At 38.3% G+C, this 26420-nt stretch overlaps 1 protein-coding gene across 3 annotated transcripts in view; it reads left to right on the top strand.

Moving 5' to 3' along the window:
* usp2 (ubiquitin specific peptidase 2) overlaps window positions 1-25424 on the top strand; it is a 58980-nt gene extending 33556 nt beyond the window's left edge. For 2 of the 3 annotated variants that reach the window (XM_012966197.3, XM_012966198.3), the window contains exons 2-13: window positions 781-1475; window positions 13152-13202; window positions 13285-13405; window positions 13588-13699; window positions 14500-14610; window positions 16739-16803; window positions 18696-18799; window positions 19534-19614; window positions 20163-20241; window positions 20687-20794; window positions 21217-21337; window positions 22249-25424. In XM_012966197.3, coding sequence (XP_012821651.1) covers window positions 822-1475; window positions 13152-13202; window positions 13285-13405; window positions 13588-13699; window positions 14500-14610; window positions 16739-16803; window positions 18696-18799; window positions 19534-19614; window positions 20163-20241; window positions 20687-20794; window positions 21217-21337; window positions 22249-22336 — 1695 coding nt within the window. In that variant the 5' untranslated portion in view covers window positions 781-821 and the 3' untranslated portion in view covers window positions 22337-25424. 3 annotated transcript variants of the gene reach the window in all.
* Window positions 25425-26420: the final 996 nt, after the last annotated feature.

The raw sequence follows: 26420 nt of genomic DNA on the forward strand, positions 1-26420 counted from the left end.
GCATCATCATTTAATAATCAGCTCTGTAGCTTCAGCTTATATGCCAGGCATGCCTTATTTTCTGCTTGATAATTTGTGACATCCCCTAAGTTTAGCTTTTCAACACCTGCTGAGAGCACACTGAGCATGTGAGGGTCACTGGCACGCCTAAAAAAATCCAAGATGGGGAGCTTTAGGCCAACTAGGCCTGAATCATTACTACTATAGATATGCTAAACCTTTACACTGGTGCAGTAGGTTCAGTATATAATATATGGCATTTCTAGGTAGAGTCATTTTTATTCTTTAGTTCTTATTTTAAACTATAATAAGTTCTGCAATTATGTGACCATTAGCACAGCAGTCTGCATGTCCCTTAAAAATCCTTTATGCCCCTGCCAGGCTCTTGCAGCCCTCTTTCTCCCCTTTACTCGGTGCTGGTGTTGCTGCTTTCTCCACTGGTTCTGTACTGTAAGGGGCATATAATACCTTGTGTATTTTGAAAGGGACGTAATATATTTAGCTATATATATTGTATCTGTGTTTTGTAAACTGTAAGTATAGTTTAATGTTGAAATCATTCCATACTCCACAAAGGTCTCATAAAAGGCAAATATCTCTAGTTATTAAAGGATCTGCTATTTCTATAAGCAATTTCAGAGTGTACCTAGTTTTGATATATGTTAAATGTTGTAGTATATAATATAATAGATATGTTGAATATAATGATAGCTTTGGTACTTAGAATGTAGTTTGTATTACAACTGTTGTATTGACTGTATCCTCTTTCTCTTCTTGTAGCCCATGCTGGCCTGTTTTCTTGATTCCTCAGCACCCACAGCATGTCCCACTCTTCCTCTACCCTCAAGAGATATACAGATACATCTTATACCAAAAGTTATGGGAGCTTCAGCTCATACACCTCCAATCTCAATTCATCCTACATTGACCGTGATAAAATCCCATATAAGACAAGTTTTGGTAGCTCATATCTTTCCAGTTCCCCACATCTCCGATCCTACCCAGAGTTGGAGCGAAGCCTTCCTCGTCTAGATGTAACTAGCAAAAGGACTGACATTGTGGGACGTTCTACATCCAAATATGGGACGAGTAATTTCCCCACATACTCCTATGGCTACAACACTACATACTCACCCATTACAGCCTCTCCCGTCACCTCTCTGACACGCAGAAAGTCCTCCAGTCACACAGACCTGTCCCATGGACTTTCAGAGTTGCGGGCTTCTGATACTTACTACTCTCCCAGTCCAGCACTGACCTGCAGCCGTCTTGAAGCCGATGGAAACTATCGAGTTTCTAGAACCACAAATCTCAGTGATGTCAGTGATATATATGGAAAAAAACGGGGAAGCACCAATGGGTATGGAATTTCCCGTACTACTGTTCAAGACCCAGCACCTTCTTCTCCAAAGTCCAACACACGCTTCCTTTATAGCTATGATAAAAAGGAGGAACCAAGTAGCAAAGAGGAGAAAGTAAGTCATTTATTTTGTTTAATGAAAGTGTGTTTAAAGGAGAAGGAAAGGTAAAAATTAAGTAAGCTTTATCAGAAAGGTCTATGTAACTACAGCCATAAGCATGTTTACATTTGTAAACATGATGTTCCTGTGTCTGACTTCCTCTCTCATAAACATCCTTAATTCCTTGGGCCAGAGTCTGCGCAGTTCTCCTGCTCCCCCCTCCCACCAGGATGCTAAGAACTCCCTCCCCCTCCCTTACAGCTAGAGCTGAAGCAGGAAGCTACTTAAAATGGCAGCTGGTATCTTAAGCAAACAGGGAAAGCTTCTAAAGCTGTTTACTCAGTAATGGTTTCTGCAGAATAAATATATTGTTCTAGGTGGCACTAAAGGTGCCCGTACACCTTAAGATCCACTCACTTGGCGATGTAGCCAAGCAAGCGGATCTTCTCCCGACGGTAGTGCCCAAATTGGTCTAAGGGACCGATATTGGCAGCTAGAATCGGCCCGTGTATAGGGACCTTAATGTGGCAAATCTATTGGCAGTAAAATGACTTTCCTTCTCCTTTAAAGCGGACAGTATCATATACACCCTAAGATGGTATTTATCTTCTTCAGCTAGTGCTAACCTGCTTTATTCAGTGTTTCAATCTCCACACATATCTCTCTCCCATATTTCAAACTTATGGCCTCTGGCATATCTTACCTTGTTTTACCACATTTTTTTCTACTGTCAAACTTCTTGTCTCCTCTCTCATTTGAGAGAGGAGACTTCCTTCCTTCTTTATTGTAATTGCATTTGCTTTATATTATCTTTTGCTTATGTTTCTGGGTGCTGGTACCAGACCATAGAAGTGATGGCACAGGTATCAATTTTAAATGCATAACATTTTTACATACCAACTTTCCATTTACTTAAATATGGGCCTTTTTCATTTAACAGTCAAATTGCTTGCAATTACACCCAGGGCACTGCCGCAATGAGGCGAGTTGAGAAACTCAGCTCAGGGGCCGCAAAATGCTGCACCGGGTAAATTCAAGAGTCAAAATAATTCCCCCCCCCCCCCCACCGGCCCCCTCCAACACACAAAATGAAAGAATAGAGGAGAGAAGGGGGGCACTATTCCCTAGGTGGCCTCAGGGCAGCGCTAGGGTCCATAAACTGATTGCACCAAATATGTTTGTTGTTTCTGGGTGCTCAAAAACAGTGTCAGATGTATAATATAGTGCACACTACCAACAGAGGGGGGAAAGGAGTGTAAGAGGAAGAAGGATTGATGATATTGTGTTATAGTACAAATCTGAGGATAGTTTTAGTATATTACATGTCTGCAGTTGGTGCGATTTTAGTACTGTATATATTATTTTATTCTGGAACAAGTTATGTTATGCAGTAGCGTGAGATTTGTAAGGTACAAGTCAGTTCATGTGTGGGTGGAAAGGGAGCCCTGGAAGAACAGGTAGGTGTTAGGTAGTTAAAGCAAGTTTTATGCACCATGTACGGTGTAGCTTGCAAGCAGACTGCATGGACCATGCATAGGAACTGTGCTATATTATCAAAGTTTTACCATTCAGTCACACAAATGTACTGATCTGCTCTCAGGCAGAGGTCAGAGAATGGCCCACCCATTACTGGAAAACACTTGTGGGTCTGCCAATTTCACCAACTGCACAAAGCATAATATGTATAGAATGTGGTGTAAGACATTTTGTTTACTGGTTTTTCAGCCAGATTTTTCCAATACACATAACAGAATGTGAATCTGTTAATATTATTCTTTATTTATATAGCATTGAGATATTCTGCAGAACTTTAGATATTATACAGCATTCACATCAGTCCCTGCACTATTTGCTCTTACAGTCCCTATCATTAGAGATGTAGTGAACTGTTTGCCGGCGAACTAATTCGCGCGAACAACGGTGTTCGCAAGTTCGCAAACTTTTCGCGTATGTTCGCAATTTGGGTTCGCGTGGCGTTTTTCCGCTGTGTTTTTTCTCGCCCTAAAAACGCCACACAAGCCACACATGGCGTTTTTCAGCAAATCCTGTTTCCATGGTGCTAATAGTGCGAAATAGCAAAAAACGCCGCGTATTTCCGCTAGGTCTGCCAGCTGCCTTTGCATATACATAGGAATAGCTTGCGTTTTTACGCAACGCTGTGTCAACAACGTATTTTTCAGAGAAATTTTTGCCCTTGATCCCCCTCCTGCATGCCACTGTCCAGGTCGTGGCACCCTTTAAATAACTTTAAAATCAGTTTTCTGGCCAGAAATGGCTTTTTTAGGTTTTAAAGTTCACCTTACCATTGAAATCTATGGGGTTCGCAAAGTTCGCGAACTTTCGCACTTTTTGGCGTAAGTTCGCGAACTTTTTTTTTGAGGTTCACTACATCCCTACCTATCATGTCCACACATGCTATGGTCAAGTTTTTCAACCTGTATATTTTTGGGGTGTTGAAAGAAACCTACTCAGACACAGAAACAACATAGGAACTCCTTGCAGATAGTGCCCTGTGTGGAATCGAACCAAGGACCCCAATGTTTGTACTACAATACTTACTGAAGTTATTTTATACATATTGGTAGATGACAGCATATGGTGCTTTTGGTGTTTTCTCCTTGGGCACAAATCTTTGAGTTTTTCTTGAGATTTTAGAGCAAATTCACAGGTCATCCAGCCTGATGGCATTCACTTCTTGTTAGTTGTGTCTCCTACTGAGTGCTGGGCACTGTTGGTGAGAGAAATCTCCTATTGTACAGTACTGGTTTACATGTGAATATGTATAGCGGTTCACTCTGTTAGACACATTGTACCCAGGAATGTCACCATTCTATTAAAAACTCTAGAATACCTTGTTTAAACCGCCAAATGCAAGAAGCTGATTATTTTAGTCCACATAGGACTGCAATGTACAAACCAGTTAGATCTGCTTTTCAGCTTTGTTCATTTAAGGACTAGTTCCTCAAAGAATCAAAGCAGATCGGGCTGGTTTCCCATCAGCAGCCTGAACTTTGTTCTTACCTTAAATACTGTTCTGTTATAATGTACCCAGTTATTGGTCCTGTACCTTAGTGCCAGAGAAGCTTGTAATGCTGCAGTAACCTGAAGCACTGCATTCACAATGACTAAACATAAATATTATCATTATATAGTGAATAGCATACCCCGTATTTTAAAATATACGTATAATAGAAACAACAGCAGAGGTCTATGACCATATTAAAGCATGAAGCAAAAGGCTTCATGGACCTCTAAGGTGTCTTCTAATATCCTCATATTTAACAACAGGGGGTACATTATTTATTTAAATACGCACATTTCAGTGAGGCATATGACAGAGATTACATTACTCTGCACCATTTATAAGGATATAATTTGCAGGATATTCATGGCTTTTATGTATTATACACAGGGTTGGACTGGGGGGTGCAGGGCCCACCGCTGCCTTCACCCCCCTCACCCCCCCCCCCTGCAGAGGCCCCCAGCACCCTCCGACCCCCTCCCCTGAGTGCTCCTGAAAGAAACTTACCTGCAGCACGTCGGGGGAAAGAGACAGCGGATCGCGGAAGCACCATAGGGGAAATGGATCTGGGTGGCCCAGTCTGGCGCTGATTATACATATATAATACCCAAGAGCCATAAATATCCAGTAAATTATATTCTTATAAACAATGCTTAGTGATGTTATCCATTATAATCAGCAATCAGTGGTGTAACTTCTGTCATATAACTCACTGAAATGTGTGTATTATAATAAATAATGTCCCCACTATTGTAAAATATTAGGATATTAAGAGACACTTCAGAGTTCCATGACCTGTATTAAAGCACTCAGCATTTGGCCTCATGTCTTTATATCATGAAACTCCTAGGTGACTTATAATATCTTTATATTTTACAAATGGGGGTACATTATTCACTATATGTCATATATTGGCCTGACCAGCCAAATAAAGATGTCTGCAATGTACAAACCAGCCAGATCTGCTTTTAGACTTTGTTCATTTAAGGACTAGTTCCTCAAAGAATAAAAGCAGATTGGGCTGGTTTCCCATCAGCAGCCTGAACTTTGCTATCTGCTCTTACCTTAAAAACTGTTCCACATAGAGTCTGCCATTAGAAATCCAGTTCTGTATCTTAGTGAAGCCAGTACTGATGCAGTAACCTGAAGCACTGTCTTCATAATCACTCATCATAAACACATTAAATGGAGCATTAGACACTTAAAGTAAATTGCTGGATATGTGCTACTGACACAACATTCTGGGAATCAAAACCTGCACACTCATAATTACTTTTTCCATGGAACATGTACAGGAGTAGATTCTGTGTACCCTTTTGTTCCTTTATTTATTTGGAAGTGGGAGACATTTTAGCAAAAACAACACCATCGTCATAAACAACCAGTATAGTTTAGACTCAAATCCCACACACATAAAGCTACAGATTCTGTAAAAAGGGAATTTAAAAAAGAACTGTATAAAAATAGTATTTTTTTTTGTTCACTTTATGCTTACATATCTTCACATAAATCATTTTAGCCTTTAGTTAACGCTAGTGGATCTGTAGAATTTTAGTTTGTTTTAGGGTGAAGACACACACAGCTACTAGTAGCAGCTACTTGTTGTGGCTACTAAAATAGACAATGCTGGTTGTTTACTGATAATTGTCTCTATGTGTGTTTTAGCAGAGGCAATTCTCAATACAGATATAGGGACTGTTATCCAGAATGCTTGGTACTAAGGGTATTCCGGATAAGGGGTCTTTCCGTAATTTGGATCTCCATACCTTAAGTCTGCTAAGAAATCAATAAAACATTAATTAAACCCAATAGGATTATTTTTGCATCCAGTAAGGATTAATTATATTTTAGTTGGGATCAAATAAAAAGATCTGTTTTATTTTTACAGAGAAAAACGCATTTATTTTAAAAATCTGAATTATTTGATTAAAATGCAGTCTATGGTAGACAGGCTTTCTGTAATTCGGAGCTTTCTGGATATCAGGTTTCCCAAAAAGGGATCTCATCCCTGTCCTGTCTATGGCAGGGCATTTTCTGGCTTTTAGTAGCTGTTAAAAAGTAGCTGCCACTAGTAGCTCTGTGTGTCTTCACCCTTATATGTGTTTTCACTAAAAGATACAGCAGTCTTCTGGTGGGGTTCAAGGAGTAGTTCACCTTTAAGTTAACTTTTAGTATGTTACAGTATAGCTAATTCTGAGCAACTTTTCAATTGGTCTTCATTTTCTCTTTTTATAGATTTTAACTTATTTGTCTTATTCATCTGCCTGGGCTTTTAAATGGGGATCACTGACCTCAGCAGCCAAAAAATGAATGCTCTGTAAAGGCTAAATTTTTTATTGTTACTGTTATTTTTTATTACTTACTTTTCTATTCATGCCCTCTACAATTAATATTTCAGTCTCTCATTCAAATCAGTGCCTGTACTTTAGACGCTAGCAACCAGATGGCTGCTGAAATTTCAGACTGGAGAGCTGCTACATAAAAAGTCAAATAATTAAAAAACCACTAATAAATAATATGAAGACCAACTGCAAATTGTCTCAGAATATCACTCCCTACATCATACTAAAAGTTCAGTTAAGCTTAAACTATACCTTACTGCTCATGTAAGCTGAATAATATTAGGAGTTAGAAATTAGTACTTTTGCTGATGGATGAAAATAGAAAGATTTATTTAAACCTCAGTAAGAGTGAATACTTTAAAATTCAATTCAAATTAGTAACAGTGCAGGTTAGATCCTGATGTTGGGCTGATTCAGCCTGGCTTGCAGGAAGCCAGTTCCTCACAGAGGTGTTCATCTGGGCTAATTTATGCATAGGGGCATTATCACGCTGAAACGGGAAGGCCAGTGGCATAAACGGCTTTTGTCTTCGGCTCCAAAATGATAGAGTATTTTGTTGCTGATATCTGGGTGTTGCTTTCTACGAGTGTCAGACAGGGCACTTTACTTACAATTACATTAGGAGCAATAAGAGGCAAACAGAATTATTTTGTATGTGATTGTAAGCATTCTATTTTTAAGTACATGGTAATGTTGGGCTTGTTCATGGCTGCTTGCCTATAGTAGTCCCCTTGTACTGTAAAATAATTTGCCATACATTTACCAATAAAATTATATGAAATTACAATTTTCAGTAATATGTATATTGTAAATTTGTCAGTTGGATAGGCTTGATGTTTTAGCCTGTATGATACAGTATGGGGTTGGTGTGTGTATAGCCATGGGTAGGCAAGTATTGATCATATGTCTTTTCTAAAAGAAAAACTAAAATGGCTAGAAATGCCATATTTTATATACAGAACTTACTGCATTATCCTAAATGTTCAGCATTATTGTTCAAAATAATGATCTAGCACTTCACAGGAGCTCCAAATCTTGCCTTTTGTTAGAAGTGCCAATGACACGCACATGCTCAGTGTTCCCTGGGAAGCTGTTCAGAGGCTGAGCTTAGCGATTGTCACAAATTCTCAAGCAGAAAATGAGGTTCACCTGTCATAAAAACTTATGCTACCAGGCCGGTTATTTAATTCTGATGCTAATTGTACTGGTTTGAGCAGGCCCGGATTTGTGGCAATGCCACAAAGGTCTGGGCCTAGGGTGGCACAAACTAACAGTCAGTGCTATTAACAGTCTTATTTTTTTACATATATACATATGTATACAGCATATTGTGCATTAGCCCCTAGGCATAGTAACTGACAGCAGCATAGAGCATGTTCTCTGTGAAGCAACAAAAGCTGAACTTGCACCAGATATTACCTGGTTATTACCACCTTGCCAGTAACTTGTCAAAAGCCAAAAACCCCAATGTAACTAAGGGACAGAGCAGGACTCAATACTTATATAGGGGAGTCCATGAAATTCTAATTGAGACCTTTTAAAAAATAAGGACGGACTCTGTTAGACCTATCCAGCACATAATCTCTGTCAACATTTGCAAATCTTTCCTGCACTGTTTTTTTATCGTTATATTACATCTGATTTTTTTTCTTTGTGAAATTTAAATATTCCTTTATTTTTGTACATATCGGGCACACCAATAATAATTGGCCTGTCATCTAAGTAGCTCTGTGTCCTGTGGCACTAACACGCACACACACAGACACACAGGCACACACCTCTGTGTCATGACTAAGTAGGTGACACACCTCCCAGGGAGAGATCACTATGTGCTCAGTATGTATTTCTATTCCTCCCACCTGACGTCAGGAACTTGTCAAATTCCACATGCAGCCGTCTCCTCCTGCTGAGGCTGTAATAGCTGGAGAGGAAGCAGGTCACACTGTGCCTCTTTGAAAAACCAAGAATCCTGCACTAGGAATTAGTAACCCTGATCTGCTTCTCTGGTGCCAGCAGAAATCAGCAGCACCAAGAATAGGATATTGCAACTGAATATTATTTCAAGAAAAAGGCTCTGAAATCAAAGCTGCACAAATTCTAAGTAATTTTCTAGAGCCAGCTTCAATGCAGAACCAGGATTAGTTATTTCCTAGAGTACAGACCAAGATCTAACCAGGAGTGATCCAGAAGTGGGAATTTATCAGAGCATTTCATCAGCCATCCCAAACTCAAGATGCGTACCCACACTCTAAGAATACATGGCATAGGTGCTGGCAGAGAGCACCAAATACCCGGAACAGTCATACTTTCCAGCATTGTGGATTTCATGCTCCACAGAGCAAAGGTGAGATATCTACAAAAGGGATAAAAAAGGGAAGATTTGGAGAGATTATCAACAGAATAAGGAATAGTCAATGGGAAAGAGACAGCTTAGTTTTCCTAATTAAAATAAGCAAAGTCAAATGATACGTGCAAGGACAGAGCTTAAACTTTGTACACCATGTAGATTCTCTGCGGTGCAGTCTCATGATCCGCAGGCCTCACCATGTGTTCACAACTTAAACGGCATTGCCAAGTTTACCTATTTTCCATGTATTCCTTTTGGTATGGGGGCTAACAATAGTCTACAGGGGTTGGTAGGGACTCCTCCTGTCAGGTGGTAGGTAATCAGAGTGCAACAGTTTCTGTAAAATGTAAATATAGAGAATATACATTCTGCAAGATTATAGAATGTTCACTAATACATTTGACAGCTTTTTAGGGGATGCAATATTGCCTTTAAAAGGATTTTTTATATTTTGCCAGTTTCAAACATTTTAGGTGTTGTGGAAAAATGTTTTAATTAATGTAATGATAAAAGGGCTTTGTGACAACCCATGTATTTGTGGGGTTCAGTTAACAATAGTTGCCAAATTTGCCCATGAACAGTAATCTATGGCAACCAATCAGAATGTTGCAGTCATTGTTCTACCTGCAGCTGGCTGAAAAAAAGCCAATCACAGAAATACAGAAGTATGTATTTAATCATGTGGTGTGGCAAAATTGATTTGGAGCCTGTTGTATGTAGTGACATTGTGTTGTCACCAACCTATAAAGCAGACAACACTTAGATTAGTGCTTTATAAATGAAGTTATACATACATACAAACATTGGTTATAGGGTGACTATAGGGTGAAAAAATGTAACTAGTTCAAAATATGAGCAAAAGTGTGGACATGGTCTTAGATACCTGAGTTAAAACTGAACGTTCCTCATATTTAGCAAATACTATTTCTAAAAAAGTGGAGTTAGCAAAAAGTTTGTTTCCCCAAGAAAAATGTGACAAATTTCATAGGAAGGAGGGAGTTACTTATCACCCTTTGTGCTTATCTGAAGGAGCAGGGGTTATATCTTTGTGAACTCTATAACTCCAAGCGTCAGCAGAATGCTTACAATCCTGCCCCTGGCCCAAGGTCAGCTCTGCAACCCCAGAATTTAGAGATCAACTCAGCTCTCTCTAACGTGTCCTGATTTAGTAACTGTCAATGCAGCAATAGAAAGAAAATATGGAAAAGTGGGACTTGTCTGAAACACTTGTGTCATGATGCCAAGCTCTATTAAGGTTTCTGCAAGATTTTAGTGAGAATTGAAGGAACATTACAGAATATGATTGATCCTTATCAGCAATATTCCCTCTAAGATGTGCACTCCTGCTGGCGCACATACATTTGGAGGGCAGCACACAACAAGTGTGCCCAAAGAATGTTTTGCGTAAACACATGCAACATTTTGCATTCATTCTGACCTGAGCAAACAGATTTTAAAATGCACACATTTATTCTTTTGCGCACATGGCTGAGCAGGAATTAGAATGAAGATTGCTTATCAGCCTTAGAAAATGCTTATCATCCCAGCAACCTTCTCACGCTTTGGACTCTGTGACCCTGTAGAATGCTAGCTAAGACCAGCTAATTCCAGTTTGCACTTCTAAAGTGAAAATGGGACACTGGTAGGAGGTGGCAAAGAAAAAGCCTGTAGATTAACCGAGCAAAAGTAAATCTCTGCAGTGCAGTGCCACACATAGATCACATTTCCCAGCTTCAGCTCTAAAGAAAAAATATTAATTGACAGAACACTGTACACATGGCAGGAGTCCAAGTCTATAGGACAATGTATGAATGCAAACGAAGGAGACCTGCAAAGCGCTGACTGCCAGAAGTGCATAGCAACCTCCCCCTAAGGCTCAGAATATCTGCAGGGAAATGGCTGATAGATTGTCAGGTTATAGTTATATCGCTGCATTCATTCAGTTACATTTTACTCTGGTAACAAAACCAGCCTCTTATGATGTCATTAATTGCAGTGCCTGCTCAGCCAGCACCACCCATGCTCCATTCTGGCATGTGTCATAGTAACGAGCATACCATTACCATTTACAAGTAAGAAAGAGATTAGCAGCCAGGAGTGAAGGAATTCTTGGAATTCGGTTTAAGTAGCTAACACTACAACAAAGGTCACCTCTTACCCCCTATTCACATCACAGTGCTGTATAAAGTTTAGAAAAAAGTAAGAAAAAAAGGAAAAAAGTAAAGTAAGAGTAAAGTCTAAATTATTAATCCACAAATAGTTTGATATGTGTAGTTTGTTTGTCCCCATTTCTCGTATTCTGCAAGTGCTGGATATTTTAGGGACTCGCCAGGAGAAACAGATGAAGAAAGAAACAGATGCCAGTCCTCCTTTGTGGTTTCTTTCTTTATTAAAGAGAACATTAACCAAGACCATGCCATTAATTATTTTGAGTTTAGGAAACACAGATTTTAAATAAGTCTCCATAAAACAACCAACCAATGACAGCATCACCAGGTGACAGATATGCAAGGTACAGAAAATCATAAGCCCGTGGCTATGATACAAATTACCATCTCCCTGCTGTGACATAACCGGCATCGCAATTCTTACCGCAACTTTATATATATATATATAAAGTCTTTGATAAAGGCTAAAGTACTAGCCGAAACGTTAGTCTCCTCTTTATAATAATAATAAAAAATAATTTGTTTATATAAGTCCTGTGAGTGCTGACCCTCTCTCAAGCACCTTCTATATTTATATAATAATATATAGTTATTTATTTCTTAACTTTGTTGCCACAATAGCATTTTAATTCTAGCCATGTACAAGATCTACCACATGGAGAGGGGAGGAAACCTCCTTCTCTGGGAAGCCACACCCTCTACCAACTTAAAGGAACAGTAACACCAAAAAATGAAAGAGCTTTAAAGTAATAAAAATATAATGCACTGTTGCCCTGCACTGGTAAAACTGGTGTGTTTGCTACAGTAACACTACTATGATTTATATAATAAGCTGCTGTGTAGCCATGGGGGCAGCCATTCAAGCTGGAAAAAAGGCGAAAAGGCACAGGTTACATAGCAGATAACAGATAAGTTCTGTAGAATACAGTAGTGTTTTATCTGTTATCTGCTATGTTCCTGTGCCTTTTCTCATTTGAATGCCTGCCTCCATGGCTACATAGCAGCTTATTTATATAAATTATAGTAGACTTTCTGAAGTAAACACACAACTTTTACCAGTGCAGGGCAGCAGCACATTATATTTTAGTTACTTTTATACACAATTTTTTGGTGTTACTGTTCCTTTAATATTTAGCTTTAATATTTAGCCAGATGCCAGATGCCTCAGCAGCCCTTTAGCCACAATCTTTATTTTGGTGGCCATAAGATCTCTACTGGCAGACACTTAGTGGCTAGGATAAACATAGCATACACCAGGCAGTTCAAAACAACCTATGTGCACATATCCTAAGATGCAAAAATATTAATTAACTACCATAAATGTCCTTTTACATATTAATGCTGTGAAGACAGCATTGCAATTTTCAGGTATTCAACTGAAGCCTTAACTGTTATTATTGTTTACTTAGCATCTTCCCTGTCCCTGTAGACCACAGTCTACAGCTACTGGACATTTGCCATTTAGTTTACTGCCCAGTGCATGTTGTTTTACTTCTCTAACACAGAAACCAGCCAAACCTCTTCGCTTGAATATAGGTCTGTGTGTGACTGTATGGGGATCTCTGACCCTGTGGCATAATAGTTGTTCAAAGTAAAAGATTTTGCATACACCAGGTAATTAGAAACACACATGTTAATACATGCAAACATGCATTGGCGAATCTATAAAATTGTGTGTGCATTGAAGAATGCATTAAATATTTCATTTCTACTCATTTGTTCGTGTTGTCACCTTATCTTGTGAATCCTTTTACTGGGCCCCTAGGTAAGACTATAATACTTTTCTTTTCTTTGTTTTTCTTCGTTTTGCAGTCTTCCAAACACGTACAGGGTCTAGTTGGCCTTCGGAATCTGGGTAATACGGTAAGTCTGTGAGTTTTTGTTTTGTTTTTTGTGCATACCAGCTTCTCGGGATCTCTCTTACATGTGTTTTATTTTACTCCAGTGTTTTATGAACTCCATACTGCAATGTTTAAGCAATACCAAGGACCTACGAGATTACTGTCTGCAGAATTCATATCGTCGAGATCTGAGTTCAAAAAAATGTAATACTGCAATTATGGAAGGTAAGAGATTTTCAAAAATAAACACTGCACACACACAAAGCAAAGAACCAGGCAACTGGCAATATAAAATACTACAGGCACAATATTAAATTTATAGCAAAACATGAACTGACAAAATTCCATAGCAGAATTGGTGATATGCAATATGATATGCATTACTGATTTGATTTTTATTATTCCAGAGTTTGCACGATTGCTCCAGGCAATTTGGACTAGTTCAGCCAATGAAGTAGTGAGCCCTTCTGAGTTCAAAACTCAGATACAGAAATATGCTCCTCGCTTCATGGGATATAAGTAAGCAAACTTAATGTTTTTTTATTTAACACTGTGTCATCTTCCCATCTGTTAAAAACATAGTCAAACTTAAGTGCTAAAACTACAACTACCCTTGGTTTGTGCAGTTTTCTGCTAGCAGGAGCACTGGCCCAGGGTATCAGGTACACTATTCTAATTACTGGGGGGGTCTCATTGGCACCACCAGTGATTTTAACTTTCCTTCTCCTTAAAAGTAGATATGGTTCAGTTTGAGGTGTGACCTTATTTGGGGCATGGGCAGGGATTTTAACTTGGAATATTAACATGCATGAGGGAAATGTTAGTTTTATATTGCATTTAGCTACATAGCCAGGACAAATGCCATTCCCCTTGATAATGTTATTGACTTGATAAAGTTAATGCTCAGTAAACATTTATCTTGGATTTATTAGTTAAGTCTAAACCACCTGCTTATGGGCTTTCATACTTATGTAGTGGAGAAAGTCTAGGTCGGTGGGGCCCAAAAGAATTTTCCCGGTGTCCTGGCAGCCCCAACTGACCCTGGTTTTAACTAAAGCAATGTAAATGGTTCTTCATCGTGAGGGCTGTAAAATCTTCTACCTGGTGATACTGTGATGGGCTTTCAATCATGGGCTACAGTTAGTTTTATGTATGATTCTGGATATCATATTTCACTTTCCTGAGTAAAATTCTTTCATTTCTACTATGTTCCAGTCTACGTTTATATTCCCATATTTTATTCTTCCAAGAGGAACTATATTATATATTAAATTAAAGCCTTTGATTACAGTTTGCTTTTTGTCTGTCCATTTACACAGCCAGCAAGACGCTCAGGAATTTCTACGATTTCTCTTGGATGGTTTACACAATGAAGTCAACAGGGTAACAGTCAAACCCAGACCTTCCAGCCAGGATTTGGACCATATGCCGTGAGTATTGGTTATAAGTCAAGAGAAAGTAGAGAGTACTCAGTGCATGTGCATACTACATTAATTGATGTAAATCAGTGTTTAAGTCAAAGTGTTTCTGACTGCCTGGCTTGATTTTACAGTCGTCTTTTATATTTAAACTGAACACAAGCACTTTTGGTCTCTGCCTTATGACCTTGGTTTGTGCTACTGCCAATTGTATGGGGGAGGACAGGAATGGAATTTGTGGTTGATGTCTCCCTAGAGGAAGGAATACATCTGCATTTAATTAATCTGTAAACCACTGGGGATACTGGAAATTACAACAAAGTAGGCAAATTAGCAATTAATTGCCACAAAAACGCAGTGCTTGGGGCTTAGATTTAGCTTTCTGAACTTTAAACAGTCCAGCCAGGGTGAGATTTGCAGTAGATCCTACTATGTAGAACTCTATGTTTTCTTCTACTAAGATATCTGGATGCTCACTTCACAAGCCTAAATGTTGGATTTGTACAAGTTGGCTGCACATAAGTATTAGCAGATTCCACTGATAGAAACGTATCTACCTATGGAGATGGAACCCAGTTCAGTGGACACACATATTTTCTGGGTCCTATTTCAAAATAGGAAGCCACACTACAGGATAACTGACCAAATCTGCTGCAGGGGGGTGCACAAATACATGGTTGATCATACAGTTTTGTCAGAAAGTATAAATCTGCATTTCTTTTGCCAGCTTTAAAGTATATTAGCTCTCTGGCATTGAGGTTGCTTGAAACAAGCATATAAAATAATTAGCCTTTAGGCTTTAGTGAGATATATATTTGAAAAATCTTTTCTCGGTTTGACCTTGTCTACAAAAATCTCTGTCGTCTAGAGAACGTCCTTGGGAAATCAGCTTTACAAAACAGAGTTGAAACCTGGAGTCCTTCCAGACACAAGGTTTCATTACTGTCCTACCATAATAATTAAGTGAATCATTCTTCATTATGTAACTGTATTTACATGTTATTACAGTCTATAATCACATGTATTGTATGGCACTTCTTGTTGCTAAAACAAACATACCCATTTGTTTCACAACGTCAAAGGAGACCAAAACATTACAGCCCTCCTTTGCTCATACTCAGAAATTAGCATAGTTTGTTTTCTTCTAGTTTTATAATAAACTGTAACATTTAGATTAAAAGAAAGGAATTTTCACTTTCAATAGAACATGAACATTTTTGACAACAAGATGGTAGATTGTATGCCCCAGAGAAGACAGGATGGCCATATACCTGTATAGGCCCAGAGTGAGATATTGGGGGAAAAAAAGGTATAAACATATATTAGAAAAGTTTATCTCCTAATTCAATTCTAGATTTTCCCACAGGGCCAGATAGAATTCAATGAGAAAAATGTTTATCACATAAAAACTATGGGGAAAAACTGGACCTGACGTTTTTCACTTGGTAAACTATAAAATAACATTTTCTCATAAAATTGCAATACTGTCCAAGTTTCCATTATTTTAGCTCACATAGTCGAAACAACAATGGCTACAAAATTGCACACATGAGCAAACTTGTTAATGCTCTATAAATCTTATAAGGCTTACCCAACAATTTTACAACATTAAAAGGCTTACACAACATTAGCAATGGCTACTACTGAAGGTAAATGGTGGTGGTTAGTGTTCAGCTGTAACTGATGATCAGTAACTGATGATGTTGGCCTTCAAACATCAGCAGATAGAGCTATTTCTATGTTTTTTTCTTTAGGTTACATAAAGTGTTAACACACTACACAGGTACATAACTATGAGCAACTGAGTAGTCTTTACATTACAATTCCATGACAACATTACAAAGAATAATTGCTGTGCAACAGCATTCCTCTCTGTATAACTGTACTAATGAAAGTCTACCTGAAAAAGTATTTGTCTTGTGCTTTATCATGGCAAGAAATGGACAGATGGTGCCTCGATCATGCCAGATTGAATACCACCCTTTACATTCAAAAATCACTATAGTACTATGAATATTAACATTGTCATATTTACTGAAATGACCCTGATTTTAACCAGGGGAAATAGAAAAAGAGGCAAAGGAAGATTAAAATGTATATAATGAAGAAAACAAACAACATTTTTTTTTTCTTCTCTCAGTGACTCGGAGAAAGGCAAACATATGTGGAAGCGATATCTGGAGAGGGAGGACAGCAGAATTGTGGGTAAGTTGTACTGCTTTAGTGGGTTTTGATCTAAGGAAAAGTGTTGTAAAGAAAGATTTCATAAGATTTACATGATGTTAAAACTTACTATTACAATCCAAGTAACAAGAAAAAAAAATTGTGATTCATCTGACCTACAATCGCAAATGGCATCTTGCGCAAATTTGCTTACCGTCTTTGGCTGTGAATCTAGATTTGTGTATGATGTTTTTTTTATGTAAATGAGTGTGAAAGTACATTGTAGGGTTACGTTTGAGATATAATCATACGGTATAATTGGAACATTTGCTTAAGCAATTACTCCCATTTTTGAGGACTGGGGATTTTTAAAAGGGACCAGTCACCATAAGAAATTATTTCAAATCCTTTGAACTTAACTAACACTATTTACATTTTTCAAGTTTTTCCCTTTAATCTTGAAAAGTCAGGGGCCATTTTGTGAACACTGTTATTAAGGAAAGCTTTGTATCACTCCAAAATATTATGCATTTGCCATCTAGTTGATATCTAGGAAGTGCTGAATTGAAAGTTAAATTAATTGCAATCATAATTATATGCCTAAATGTATTTTTAAAAACATTAATAACAGGTAAAAAAAGAATTTGGGTTTTATGTTTCATTTTTAAAGGACTTCTATTATACAGCTTTATATATTAGGGTGACAGGTCATAGGGAGGTGGCACACGGGGTGATTAGTCGCCTGCGATAAATCTTCGCTACCATGGGCAACTAATCTCCCTGAAATGCCATCCCACCAGCAAGAATGTAAATCGCCAGAGGGAAGGCATACGCATTGCTTTGGTTTTCCGAAGTCATCTGAAGTTTCCTGTGACTTAGGAAAATCGAAGTGAAGCATATGCCATCCCACCAGCGACTAATCTTCCCATGTGTCACCTCCCTTATAAAAAACTGAAAAGTAGCAAAATGGCTTCAGTCCTCTAGACACTATCAAGGATAATCTTTTCCTGGATCTCTCATTAGAGCTAATTTCTACTTTTTAGGTGTAGTTGGATGATTTTTAATACAGGTATGGGATCCATTATCCGGAAATCCGTTATCCAGAAAGCTCAGAATTACAGGAAGACTCCACTGTAACTGAATAATTCACATTTTATAAAATCCTCACTGGAGGCAAAGTAACCCTGTTGGGTTTAATTCAGCGTTTTTCAACCACTGTTTAGTGTGCCGCGAGATGTTGCCTGGTGTGCCAAGGGCAGGGCACCAATGTACTAGGGGGGCACTGATGCTGGGCACCAATGTACTAGGGGGGCACTGCTCTTGGCACCAATGTACTAGGGGGGCACTGCTGCTGGGCACCAATGTACTAGGGGGGCACTGCTGCTGGGCACAGAGTTAAATTTTTTAACATTTTCTAATGGTGGTGTGCCTCGTGATTTTTTTCATGAAACAAGTGTGCCTTTGCCCAAAAAAGGTTGAAAAACGCTGGTTTAATTAATGTTAAAGTGATTTTTTAGCAGACACAGAGAAACACATTACAGAAAGATCCCTTATCCGGAAAACACCAAGTCCTGAGCATTCTGGATAATAGGTCCAATACCTGTACAAAATGTTGTCTTTTAGGAGCTACATACCCCACAGAAGATGCATTCTTGTCCTTACACCTATGCACATTAAAGGTAACATGCCAAAAGCATACTTTAGGGACCTTAATGATGGACATATACTGATTAAGAAATGTTGGTTATATTTTTAGGATAGCACCTTTTGTAGTAGCTTTGCAGATGAATGGTCTACCAATACATCCCTTTTGTAAAACAAATGATGGGGAGTGATGACAGCTCTTCTGTTTCCCATATGTCTTCTCTGTAACTAGCTAATCACTTCTTGTCTGTCAGCTTCTTATCTTTCTGAATTTGCTCTCCCAATTGCAGAACTGTTTGTTGGCCAGCTGAAGAGTTCCCTCACCTGCACAGAATGCGGATACTGTTCCACTGTATTTGACCCATTCTGGGACCTCTCACTTCCAATAGCTAAGGCAAGTTCCTCCCTCCAATGCCATTTTTATACACAAAAAAACTCTTTGTTTCCATGTAGGCAAGATTTTTATTTGCATTAAAACTTTGAGCAAAGTTTGTGACAAGCATTGCATTTGAATAGAGTTGTAAAGGTGTGGGAATTATCCTTTATTCCTACTTAACAATTGTGATAAATACTATAATGCGTATTGATGTAAAAAAAAGTGAAAAGATTGACTTTTTATAAGTTGTAGACTAATGAAGAGTCATATCTGGAAATGCCCCAAATCATCCCTGCCATCTGTCATTCAGTTTAATGGAAACTGACCATCATTGCTGGTACAGGTGGCTTCTGGCCTGTACTGGTCTTAGATCACACTAGAACTTGATCATTTTGATACTATCACCTGCCACTAATAGCATTTATGTAATTGATATTATTCAGATGTTTTACAAAGTTTGGCTCTAATCAAATTATTAATTACCTGCCTTTCCTAACACTGTATTAAAGTTTACACCCAATTTGTTGGCCATACCATTTTTATTAATATCTTCTTTATATGTATTTGATATTTACAACGTTAATCAATTCTGTCTCTAAGCACACAGTATCTTAGGCTTATAGAACAAACTATTGTGCATGTAAAAAAAAACAAAAGAGGCCCAGAGCCGAACATTTTTCTCCACAGCAGAACACCATTTGTATTTTAGATCTGAATTATTTATATAAATTGATTTTGTTCCCTTTCAACAGAAGAGTGCCTCTGAAGTATCCCTCGTAGATTGTATGCGTCTTTTTACTAAGGAAGATGTTTTAGATGGTGACGAAAAGCCAGTGAGTTTGCACTATGTTTCACTTTCTATTGAATAGCCAAGCTTTTGGTTATAACACACAGGCTCTTAAAGGAGAAGGAAAGGCTAATAAAGTGTTAATATCAAGCTGCAGGCATACCTTCAGTTCTCTCAATAGTGCCCTAAAGTCTCCCCATATTTCGCCTGTTCAGGTGATCAGAAGCCTCATAGGGAAAAATGCTGAGCTCTGTAAACAAAATTCCCATAATGCCATGCTCCTGCACCAAGACCAAGATCCCTGTAAAGGTGCAGTTTGTAAGACTATGAGAAAGCTTCCTGCTGTATAGCTTAGATCACAGATTCCTAAGGGAGGGGGAGGGAGTTGTTAGCATTATTATGGGAGGGGTAGCAGGAGAGGGTAGAGAGGAGAGAGCTGCACAGACTCTGGCACAGGAATTAAGGAGACAAGAAACCATGTGTTTCTTTTGATAGAGGACTCATTGGAGCTGTATTTATGTAGACCTTTCTGATAAAGCTTACTTAGTTTTTACCTTTCTTTCTCCTTTAAAATTTAAAATTTCTTCCTTTCAGACATGCTGCAGATGTAAAGCTCGCAGAAGGTGCACAAAGAAATTCACCATCCAAAAATTCCCTAAGATTCTTGTGCTTCGTATCCTTTCAGCTTTGTGTTTATCCTGTATTCACATGACTGCACTCACACTTGCCTTATCTTTCAACTAAGCGACATGCCCAAGGCTTGAATTACAGCAACTTCTAGGCTCTGTTCCCTGATCCACTATACTCATATCTCTGATTTCATGTTGACTTTTCCATATTCCCTTTTCAAAGATTTTCAGTTTATCTTCTTCCTCTGGAATTCAGTGTTTACTCATATAGCACTTATAGTTCTAGTTTATTGGTTTTCTGATGTGGGTGAAACATCTTGTCTATATTTTATATGTACACTTTACAAGTCCTAGATAATAAGTCATTCCTATTGTAGGCCCACCTTTTTGACCCTTGGTTAGTTTTCTTCACCTGTTTTAGGACAAAGTCCCCTAAAATATATTTCCAATCGTTCTGCTCTGTCCTCCTTGACTTACTCCCAAACTTAGATCTAAAGCGATTTTCTGAAGGGCGCATCAGAAGTGGCAAACTCTCCACATTTGTGAATTTCCCTCTTAAAGACCTGGATCTGCGGGAGTTCTCTTCAGAATCGAACCGTAAGTTAGATGCTATATTTTTTATATTAATATTTGGGCATGCACATCCACCATTGCCCCATAATGTCCACAGTATTGTACTTGAAATCCACAATGACCCTAATACAGTACCTTCAATATCTAAATAGGCACAGTAAGCTATCTTTAAACACATAACATTGCTTAAGACATATTTGTGCTGTAACCGCACAGATGATTAACCCCAATAATAATAATAATAATAATAATAATAATGATATAAGGAATGTGACCTATTAACACTTGTTGCCAAACTTTACTACAAGGGTTATGCATGCTTCACATGTTCATAAACTCAGGACATGAAAAATTATAAATTGCATTATAACCTTTATCACTGATACTGTAGCTTTATACTAACAATGATGTTACATTGTTACATTTCTTTGAATTGTCTGTTACAGCTCATGCAACATATAATCTTTACGCTGTATCCAATCACTCTGGAACCACTATGGGAGGACATTACACAGCCTATTGCAAAAACCCAAGTAATGGAGAGTGGTACACATTTAACGATTCTAGGTAAAGAAAGGCATGTTTTTCGTGTCTTTTTGTCAGCTCAAGACCTACACCCTTTTCCTCATCTACTTATCTTCTCTTCTGCTACTTCTATGCCTTTCCCCTTAAGAGAACCTATAGTCTTTCTAGAAAGATTAGCTAACAGCTTATGGTGTTTACAAAACATGCATTCATAAGGGCTCTGGTACACGGGGAGATTAGTCGCCCGCGGCAAAACTCCCTGCTCGCGGGCGACTAATCTCCCCGAGTTGCCTTCCCCCTGCCATCCCACCGGCGAACATGTAAGTCGCCGACGGGATGGCAGACGCGGCGGCGCAATTTCGCGCAAATCGCCGAAAAAGACTCGCGAGGCTTTTTCGGCGATTTCCCGAAAACGCCCCACCGCGTCTGCCATCCCGCCGGCGACTTACATGTTCGCCGGTGGGATGGCAGGGGGAAGGCAACTCGGGGAGATTAGTCGCCCGCGAGCAGGGAGTTTTGCCGCGGGCGACTAATCTCCCCGTGTACCAGAGCCCTAAGGAATGGAACTGCCATACTGCTTATCTCAACAAAATGCCATAGGGGTGCTGTTCTGAAGAAATCTATGCAGAATTTTGAATTCATGAAAGCTCCTATCTATCATATATAGAGAAAGAATGTTCAGTGTCCACAGATGAGTGCTATCTTTCCTTTTTGTTGGTTTGAAAATAGATTACGCCTATAAACTGGTCATATTTTATTTCCCTTCATCCATCTTCTTGGCAACCTTTATTTACCAACCACCTTTCACTTAATCTACTATAATACCTTTTCTTTTCTCTGTCTTCCTTGAGATTCTCTATTCTTCTTTAATTTTCGAATTACCTCTTCATTTTATTGTTTACACTGTTTAATCCACAAGACAGTTCTAACCAACATTTTCGTACCCCCTGCAGAGTCACAGCAATGTCTTCCAATCAGGTCAGAAGTAGTGATGCTTATGTTTTATTCTACGAGCTGTCTGGGCCTTCATCCAGAATGTAAAGTTGCAACTATAAGAACTTGCAAACCTGCAGTGGAATATTTAAGACTTTACCCAAGCTGCAATATCTGGATAGGACCTAACTGGGACACACCTTCTGCACAGAGCCATTTGACTATATTTTTATACTATACTTTTAATTCCATAGTTTGTGTATGGAATAAACAAAACCAGCATTTTATACAGAACCATTGTCTGCCTTACAAAATGACACGAAAAGGAAAAGTGCTAAGTATTGGACCAGTGGTGGACCAGTGGGATAATACAGGCTGAGCACCTTAAGTATCAGAGCTTAATTATGCATGAAGAATGAATTGTGTCGTTCAGACTAGATTATGTTGCAGATATTTTATATAATTCACCTTCTGATGTTGGCAAATGGTAGCACGGCTCAGTGGTTTAAGTCGTGCATTGAAAGGAGCTGCAGTTGAGATATTCTTCTTATTTATTATTGTGAAAAAATTGAAAAAGGTAAAGTATCAGTTACACTAACTGAGAAATAAAGAAATGTAGTACTATCAAGCCTTACTCAGGAAAGGATTTCATCTATAAAAATATTTAAGTGTAAGTCTCACTAATTGGAATGTCAATTTCATTTGGTTGAAAGTCTTACTCATTGGGGGCCACTTTTTGGAAGAGCAGTGTAGTGTGGATGTCCCACTTTGGATGGTCATTGTACATAATGTTATCTGTCTGAGGTGCTGTGTGTTTTATTGTTTGCTGTAATTTATCTGTAACTCGAAGTTTGAACAAGCTTTGTAAATGAATATGGCAGATCTTGTGAGAGGGAAGGTCTCTCATTTCAAAATAATGCAGTTGGATTTTAAGGTCCCTGAGAAGAACACATAGTAGATATTTGTCTTTTAAAGGGATAAGAGAAGCAAAACAAAAGGTATCTTAGGCCTTAAAACTCTCTCTTTATACTATATATCTAATTCAGCAAAACTGTAACCTTCAAAGCACTGTCTATAAGTTCTTATGAGGGCTGTTACTAGAAGCTAGACTGAGCAATTATTTTGTTGCTGTACCAAAAGTAGTGATGCTTAAGACAAACAAAGATGTATTTGAAGTGAACAAAGGCAGTATTAAATACAGAGTATCCAAGCGTAAAGGCGGCATAACTCTTCCCTAATCATGTTTCTCCATCAACACTGGAGTGGTCATCTCACTATGGTCTAGATTCAGTTTAATGAGAAAATTGTATCTCCTAATTCAATTCCATGTATCCAGATGCAATGCAATGAGAAAAAATCATCTCATGTTTATCGCATGAAAACTCTATTGAAGTCTATGGGACAAACTGGAACTGAATGAGAAGAGTTTTTTTCTCCTCAAATTGAATCTCATCCATAAGTTTTCATATGATGAACCAAAAAAATTTTTACCCATTGATTTGGATTTGGCAGGATAAACAATAAAATAATGTTTTCTCAAAGAACTGAATCTGTCCCTATGTTAGATAACAGCAAAATGATAGATATAGCAAGATGGCGATATATAGAAGGAGGTTTATGTCCCCTATAACTTTTACTGTTATATCAGAGGATGTTGATAGTTGTACTACAGCAAGGTCTGGTAAACCGTTGATGTGCAAAAGTTTTTTCAGTTCCATCAACTCTGAACACAGGAATTGGTGCTATTTTTTTTTTATTGTTGTTGAAGTGTAAATTACAGAACAGGCAACCACTGCATTTTAGGGAACCATAATTCAGCAACCGGAGAACCACAGAATGTAGACAAGGCCCTGTTAGTTTCTAAAAAAAATTGATTAAAGACAGCACTGGCGTTACCAATCTGTTTACCCATCCCTAAATAGAGTGTTGAGCCATGGCCCTGCCCTTAAATAAATAAAACAGAAAATTGATTTACACCACCCCCAACACACTTTAATTGTAATTTAACTGTAATTTATATGTATTTATCCATTCCCCATCACTGGAAATAAAAACATTTCATATATTAGGCTATGCCTCAATCTGCCATGGACAACCCCTGTTGTGCTAAGTCTTATACCTGCGCGACACCCACACCTGCAGATTGATGTAATCACCTATAGGCTTGGGCTTATTTTGGTTACATTTTCTGTGTTATTGGGCTTTTGTTCATAAGAAATGGTTTCATTAGGTGTTTATATCAAATCACACGAACTTCCTAGGTAATACCATCACAAATTCACACTTATATACATAATTGAAGAGAAAATGAAGCAAATGTACAACATTTTCAGTTTGTTTACCAAATACCACCGCAAATGGGTTTAAAGAGGAATCCCATGTGTGTACAATGTGCATATAATGTTTGCTCCATTACTTTGCACCTACACATTTAACTTCATTTCCCCATAACTAAATTTTTATTGTGTTATTTACAGTGGTTAGTATTGATACCTGGAAGCACTTGGTGTTCTATCTGCATGGGCATATTCTCTCCATGTTTATATGCATCAATAATTCCTAATGAAACTTTTCACAGAGTATGTAATAAAGCCATTAGTCTGTAAGCTCTGCTGGAGAAGGGACTGATAGAAATTAGTAAATAGTTTGTTATGTTAGTCCTATAATTGAACAGTCCACTCAAACATTAGCTTATTTATTTAAAACAGTCAGTTTATTGAAAGTTAAGAAGACTTAGATTGTGTGCATGTCCTATGCAGAGCTTTGAGCATGTGATGAGAATATTTGTACATTTCAGAGCTGTTAGCCATCTGTGCCATTAACAGCATTGTGTTTAATGGGGAAGAATTAGCCTACTTGCTGTTGGGAGAAGTGACAGGCTGTTACTGATAATGTGCTAAACATTGCAGTCTGTGCCTGATGAGTATAACACTGTGTTACACGTACACAGAAAATGGTGTGTTTTACCTATCATTTTGTGTGAATAGTCTGGTGGCCTATCTGTAAGTTAATTTGGGGTCAACAGCACATTTTATGTACAGTGAATCTTTATAAAATTACCACACAGGCAAATATCAGGAGGCACTGAGGTGGTGCTTACCATGTAAGTGTGAGATTTGTAATAAGAGCTACATATCAGCCTAAAGAACTGTGTGTTTTATGCAAATGTAAACTAATTATACTCTGTACTCTGCAATATCTGTCTCTTGTGTGTTCTGTTCAATACACTCTACACCAGAATAAGGCAAGCTTTGGCACTCAACTACACAGATAAATCTGGGACCAGTGACCAAGATTAAGTACACACTAGGCACCCATTAACTGCAATAACCCATGGAAAAATTCCAAAAATAACCCTACCCCACACTACATTATAAGAACATATAGAAATACCCAGTGTTTGATTGGAAAAGAAAAGGCCATATGGGTAATTTATTTACTGGAAGGCAGTGGGCAAAGTAAGTCTGCAATTGCACTTTGCACACTGCCGCTCATAGTTTCTGAATTGCTACAGGCCTTTGTGCTCCATTGCAGAGACCTGTTTCTGCCCTGATGTTTTATAAGGAGTGGAAGGCATGTACAGTAGGTATCCCCAACATTTAATTGCATGATCATGAGAGAAAAGTAAGAAGTTTTTCTCATTAAATTGAATCTGGACAAACAACATCCTTGAAATGTACTACCTATGTGGTAAATGTCTTTTAGGTTCACTGGTCAATATTGTGAGGGAGGGTTGTGGCCAAATGTGAGGGAGGGGATGCCAAGCATTTGATTTCTAAATTCCATCAGCCAAACAATGCTTTCCTATTACTAATCATACTTTAAGTATGTGATCAAAGTACTTTATGACATTAAGGGGCGTATTTATTATGCTGTGTAAAACTAATTCGCCGAAAAAACGGAGTAAAAAGCTGTGTAAAATAAATGGAAAAGATCATCGCCTGAACACCGGATATTACGCCGGATATCACGCCAGATATTACGCCATTATTTTCCATACGTTCCGGGGGAAGAAAAAACGCGTAAAAAATTAAGCCGCTTTTACACGGCGAAGCCTGCTGATGTGTGGCGAATTTTCTCGCCGTTTTTACACAGCATAATAAATATGCCCCTTAGCCGTTGCTTCTATACAGCAGAGTGTAACATGTTCAATTATTACCTTTGGTTTGGAACAAAAGAGGAAGGCTGATGG

Source organism: Xenopus tropicalis, chromosome 7, assembly GCF_000004195.4.
Source record: "Xenopus tropicalis strain Nigerian chromosome 7, UCB_Xtro_10.0, whole genome shotgun sequence".
NCBI classification, from domain to species: Eukaryota; Metazoa; Chordata; class Amphibia; order Anura; family Pipidae; genus Xenopus; species Xenopus tropicalis.